This window comes from Gavialis gangeticus, unplaced genomic scaffold (genome assembly GCF_001723915.1).
Source record: "Gavialis gangeticus isolate Ggan-Ray unplaced genomic scaffold, GavGan_comp1, whole genome shotgun sequence".
NCBI lineage: Eukaryota > Metazoa > Chordata > Crocodylia > Gavialidae > Gavialis > Gavialis gangeticus.
The window spans coordinates 1,913,968-1,920,187 of record NW_017728995.1 but is presented as its reverse complement, the minus strand read 5'-3'; the positions used below and the strand labels follow the sequence as shown (position 1 = coordinate 1,920,187).

The window sequence follows — 6,220 nt, the reverse complement described above, 5'->3', positions numbered from 1 at the left end:
GAAGGGGGGGGGATCAAACAGTTGTATCCCTGACATGCTCCTGCCAAATCAAGCATGGGGATAACGGAGTAAACTGAAGATGGGAAACAATGAGGCTCTGGTCCTAGTGTGATTCAGTTTTGACCTGGGCACTTGTGCGGAGACTGAATACATTCAGTGTGGGGAGGGTAACTTACTGTCACAGTTACTGTGTCAATTCAGGTCACAAGTAAAGTCAACTTCAGTAGGATGTATTACTTCAGATTTCACTCTTCACGTTTTTAAATATGCAAAAGAAACTGTAAAAAAAGAGAAGCCCCTCACATATGCAGAGGCATACTTACTAGAGAGCTGTTTCTGGAGTTGTCTGACTAAAGCAGCTGTCTGCTGTTGCTGCTGAGTCTGCTGCAAGCCTTGCCTTGGAAACTGCAACAGTAACACCAAAATAATGAGATGCACATACAGCCCTTGAGGCATCAAAGTCTTATTAAAGGATGCTAAGACAGCCAGAAAGCACTGGGTCACTCCTACTGGGCTGCGGAAGCCCTGGTGGAGGGCAGCAAGTTGGGGAGCCCGAGTCTGCAGTGAGGAGCCCATGCCCATCCCTGTCCCTGCATACAGATGGGGGGCATGGGTCCCCCCCATTCCCCTGGGAGTGTGCGCAGTGGCAGGGAGCCAGCGCCACCTCCTGCCCCACCGGACAAGTTACCTCGGGAGCCTCCAAGGTGTTTTAATTCAAAAGCGCACCACTGCCATTTTCTCAGTGGTGACTCACATTTCACTGCTTATACAACTGCATGCGTTGTAGTGCCGGGCACCTTCCAAAGCGCCTGGCACTGCAACATATACATATATAAAAATGCCCTATAGGAACTTGCAGTCATAGAGGCTCTAATTGCCTAGAGAGAGTAATAATTTTGGATCATTTGTTTATGTATTTTTCTTGCACATTTCAGAGGTGAAAATGAAGTTGCCTTATCCCAGTCTAAGGAGAAACAGAAACTTCTTTTTAGTGTTTGTATGCATTAATTGTAATGATAATGAAACCTTCTGAACCCCTAAAAACTGCATATGAAACAGGTGAAAACAAATAAATGGAGAGAAAGATTTTTGGAGATCCCTGAGCCAAAACATGACAAGTTTTGGTCATGAATGTCAGAAATGTCTAGAAGAAAGAAGGTTAAAGTTCATGTCATGTTTTTCTCTCTCACTGGAACCTTCTAAATTTCACACTAGTGTAAGATATCACGTGTCCAGCCAGACACAAGAGGTAAATTCATTCTGCCATAAACAGACCATCTATCTTTTCCACCTTTGCTGGGGCTGGCATTCATCCTGAAACATACTTGAAAGTGTTTTTTACCATCTGCCTTGTTCAAAGTTGCTATGTTCAAAAGCCAACAGGTTTGTTATCAATTGTCAATAACAACTGTGTTTTCATCAGAAGTATTGATTAAACAAATTATCAGCTAACAGGGGTGGAGAGGGAGAATAGCATTCTTTCCTGTACATCCCCACTTTAAATAAAAGGAAGCATAATACACAAAATACCCAATTCTTAGCCACTGAGCTGCTGCACATATTTTAAAAGGCTATATATTATGCCCCTAGTTGTCTTTGGCTTTTATGGAAATTGAGGATGTTCAACACCAGGCAGAACCATTTTAAAAAGTTGGTCTCCATCTCACTCCAGTCCCATCTCACTAATGTCATTGAGAATGAAGTGCAAACCCTGTCAAGTATATGGAATCTGACCAGTGTAAAACTAGTGGGATGCCAGAATAAAAAGGGGAAAACGCACAACAAATCCAATATTAGACCACTAAATCCTGCTTTGGCATCCCATCAAGGTTTTCCTTCCAACTTAAGAGAAGTAGCTCTACATTATATTGGTGTTGCAACAGAATTTGGCCTTACATTTGCTTTTCCAACAGCAAGCATTGTTTCCCTAGCAGTTCTAACTAGGCAGTTTGGTTTTCAACTGAAAAAAAAAGTACAGGATCCACATCACTATTTTGCATGCCTCTGGCTGCATTTCTAAAGGAAGCTGTTCTCCATTAATAGCCCTTTGCTGCAAGTCACTAATCAATAAGTCATAAATACATGTTTGAATCAAGCAACCAAAGTGACAAGTAAAGCAGGTACCCCAAATCAAAGTTATTCTTTTACACAACTAAAAGCAACTTGACATGGTAAATAATACAATGGAAGATGCTGAGTAAAAATAAACTGTGTATGTGAACTTTGTCAGCACCTGCCTTCGATTTTAAACATTCATTTTTGGCATTAGGAAGTTAGTTACACTGGTTTCTGCCTCATGCTAACCTCTTTTTAAAAGTGATCCTTTCCTTTCAATTTCCCAAAGATCTGGTCCAAAGAGATCACACAAGGAGATCTTGAATATAATTGTATTACCAGGCCCTCAGCTTGGGGGGGGAAAAAAAAAACTTGTCTATTCACTGAAAAGAGTTCTCTCTCTCAATTATGTCATTATGGAATTATCTCAAAGTTTCATTGCAAAATGCATCTCCTCAGCCATCAGGGGAAGCAAAACAAGAAAACTAGCAGAACAAAAGTCAACTGGAATTTTTAAATCAGATTTAAATGTGGCTGTCATCACTGCAGGATGGTGGGGGGCAGGGAAGAGGAAGGAGGAAGCAATACAATACAGTGTGCTTTGGCTACCTGGGAAATTCCACTGACATACATCAGTATAACTGTTGCCAGAATTTGGCTGCCCCCCTTTCACAGCTCAGCCTTACAAGCCACTGAGCACTTTGGGCCCATGCTTGAAATGTGCACAGTCAGGATATGGTGAAATACAGTGTAGAGTTCAGGTCTGAATGTACAGCATCTTTCTGAATTGAGCCCTGTAAGTTCTAAGGAGACAATAACAAGAGCTAAAACAGCTCTTAAAATGCATGTGTATTTCAAGACGTAAGTTCTCTAGTAAGACACAGTACAGCATAAGCTTCCATCATGCTGTCTTTTTCCTGCACCTAGAAGCCTCCTTAGTGTTTACTTGACTCCTCATTATTATTTTCAGAACTGCACTATACAATCAAATTATTTTTCCACTAATTTATCATATTAGCCATCATTGTTAATGTTAAATACATAACAAAGTACATTACACAGTTCTTCTGGAAGAATTCCTAATGCCCACCCAGCCTGTCTCTCACCCATTGACTCCTCAATTTACATTTTCACTGACTACCTGTCTTGTATGCATACCAGCCCAACCTCTGGCTTCTTTACTTTTCATTCCATCCAGGAAGAGCACACACCAACTGCTGTAACTTCCTTAGTCTGATCAAGGGTTTTTGAACCCGAAAGCTTGCTTAAAAATTGTTCTCCAACTATTTAGTTGGTCCAATAAAAGATATCAGATTCATCCAAAGAACCTTGTCTGCCTAATGCTGAAACAATGCATTTGTTCTTTTAATATATCAAATTCAAAGTAACAACATATATCCTTTCACCCGTTTTATTTTATAACATTGGTTAGTCTAATTTTAGAAGTCCAAAGCAAAGGGCCTTCAAAAACTTCTCAGGTTCTAAGACATTTTCCTGTCAAAGATTTTGTCCAGGTGGCAAACAGCATAAACAAGAGGCAGACAATACAGTCTGAACATACCACAGATCAGGTGATAGTTCAATCTTGACACAGTAAAAATACTTTTGGTGTAAATACTAGGCAAAAGAAGTATTCTATCAGGACTGAGATCCTCACCCTTCCCCTGTAATTTTTACAGGCAAATAAAAAACAAAAGAAACTGTTAAAAGTTTCACCTTCCTACCACCAGACACAGAGGCAAACAGATAATGCTATGCTTAGATCAAATTAAAGCACAAGAAATCCTTTATAATGACTTGAGTTTCTAAAAATTACTGTGACCTTTCTGTAAAAGCTTCAAAGATTTTTGTTTTGTTTTGTTTTGTTTTGTTTTGTTTTGTTTGCTTTCTGATCTAAATTTAATTCAGGAACCTCTTGGGCTAAAAGGAGACAAAAAGACATTTTTCTCTTCCTTCTCAAAAGCATTTTTCAGCCACTCTGGAGACCCTTTTTGGAGTCACTGTTTTCTGCTCTTACCTCCCAACCATCTAATAGACCATAGCTCACAGTTCCAAGAGGTGCCATTCTGGCAATCTTTGGTTTCTCTTCCAAGCCCACCAAAATACTTGTGACCTACCACCAAAGTTCTGCCCAGAATCTTGAACATGACAACCATGCCCCAAGAGAAGCAGTTAGCCATGTTAGTCTGAAGTCAGGTAGAAGGCAAAGCAGGATAACACCTTTATCTCTTAGAGGTGCCACCAAGAGGAGGAAAAACTACTCCCACTTGGCATAATTCACGGCAGAAGAGGAAAGGATATTGTTAACATTACAAAAATGTAGCAACTCTTCTTACAAGACTTACTGTCAGCATTTTTCATCACTCGTTTCCTTATCCGAGCTCATTACTTCCTCTTTTTTGATTATATTTGCTAAAACTATGCGTGCTTGTCTAGTTCAATATCCTTATAGACTCATACTATATGCAGACAGATACAGGTATAGATATAGATACTAGGGCTGTGCGAAATGGCAGCATTTCATTTTGACATTTCAATGGAACAGCATTCAGCTTTAAATTTTGTTTCAATTTGAAACAGCTGTTCCATTCCATCGAAACAGGGTCGAAAAGACGAAACTGTTTTGACGCTTCGCCCATTGGATATAATTGGGAAGGTCAAAACAGCCTATAACTTTGTCACTTCTGGCCTGATTTGGATGAAACTTGCAGGAATAGTAGCCCCTTCTGAGGGCATGAAGCCTGCCATGTTTCAAGGAGATAGGTGAAGGGGGTTCGGGGAAACTGCATCCCAAAGTCTTGAAAGCAAAACTCATGTCACATGTATGCGTTAAGCCACAGTGGGGTCAAAAGTGCAGGCATGCTATCCCCTGCTGAGGCCACAAAGCCTGCTAAGATTCAAGGAGATAGGTGCAGGGGTTTGGGGGAAACTGTACCTCAAGCTGCAGACAAGCAAAGCTCGTGACATGGGTGACACTGTGTGTGTAAAGGCACAGCAGGGTGACAAGCGCAGGCCTGCTAGCCCTTGCCAAGGCCACAAAGCCTGCCAGCTGTCAAGGAGATTGGTGCAGGAGGAGTCTGGGGCCCTGCACCCCTAGCTGCTGACAGGCAAAACTCATGTCATGGGTGCTTGTGGGACTGTGTCCATCTTGGGGCATGCAGGAGGGTGGAGAAACTACTGCAGGCCTGGCTGCTAGGTCCTGCTGTGGCCACAAAGCCTGCCAGCTGTCAAGGAGATAGGTGCAGGGGGGTTCTGGGGCTCTGCACCCCTAGCTGCTGAGAGGTAAAACTCATGACATGCCTCTCATCAGGCAGCAGGACTAAAGATCCCCCACCACTTGCCACCACAGACCTGGGGGTAATAACTGACCACAGTATGAACATAAACCAGCAGTGTGACGCTGTAGCCAGTAGGGCCAACAATACCCTGGCATGCATCAATTGATGCATCTCCAACAAAACCATTGCAAAGAGTGATTCTCCTGCTCTGCTTGGCACTGGTAAGACTGCAGCTGGAGTACCGCATCCAGTTCCGGGCTCCACACTTTAACAAGGATGTAGTAAAGCTTGAGAGAGTCCAGAGAAGGACTACACATATGATCAGAGACTTGCATGGCAAGCCATATGAGGGACCTGGGACTCTTCAGCCTGAAAAAGAGAAGGCTCACAGGGGACTTGGTAGCAGCTTACCACTACATCAGAAGTGTACATCTAGGGCTTGGAGAACAACTGTTTAACAGGGCACCCTTGGAAAAAACTCGGACTAATGGTCCAAACTCCTGGAAGATTGTTTCATGCTCAACTTTAAGAAAAACTACTTCACAACTGGGGTGTGCAGACTGTGGAATCAGCTCCCTCCAGAGGTAGTGCGATCACCTACCCTAGAAATCTTCAAGAGGAGACTGGACAGTCACCTTGCTGGGGTCATCTGACCCCCAGTTATCTTTCCTGCTTGGTACAGGGGGATGGACCCGATGATCTTCCAAGGTCCCTTCCAGCCTTACAATCTATGAATCTGTGAGTGGCTGGAGCCTAAATCTTAGGTGATATGGCTTTGAAACAATTCTTCCAGGCCCCAGAACCCCCTGGCACCCATCTCCTTAACAGCTGGCAGGCTTTGTGGCCGCAGCTGGGCCTAGCAGCCAGGCCTGCAGTAGTTTCCCCAC

General features: G+C 42.9%; 1 protein-coding gene across 4 annotated transcripts in view; it reads right to left on the bottom strand.

Annotated features, from left to right (window-relative positions):
- MED12L (mediator complex subunit 12 like) overlaps positions 1-6,220 on the bottom strand; it is a 412,540-nt gene that overhangs the window by 3,896 nt on the left and 402,424 nt on the right. For all 4 annotated transcript variants that reach the window (XR_002095000.1, XM_019503138.1, XM_019503139.1 and 1 more), the window contains exon 43: positions 324-405. Coding sequence is in view for 3 of the 4 variants with exons in the window: in XM_019503138.1 (XP_019358683.1) it covers positions 324-405 (82 nt within the window). In the remaining variant the exon portion in view is untranslated. The remainder of the gene's footprint in view (positions 1-323; positions 406-6,220) is intronic.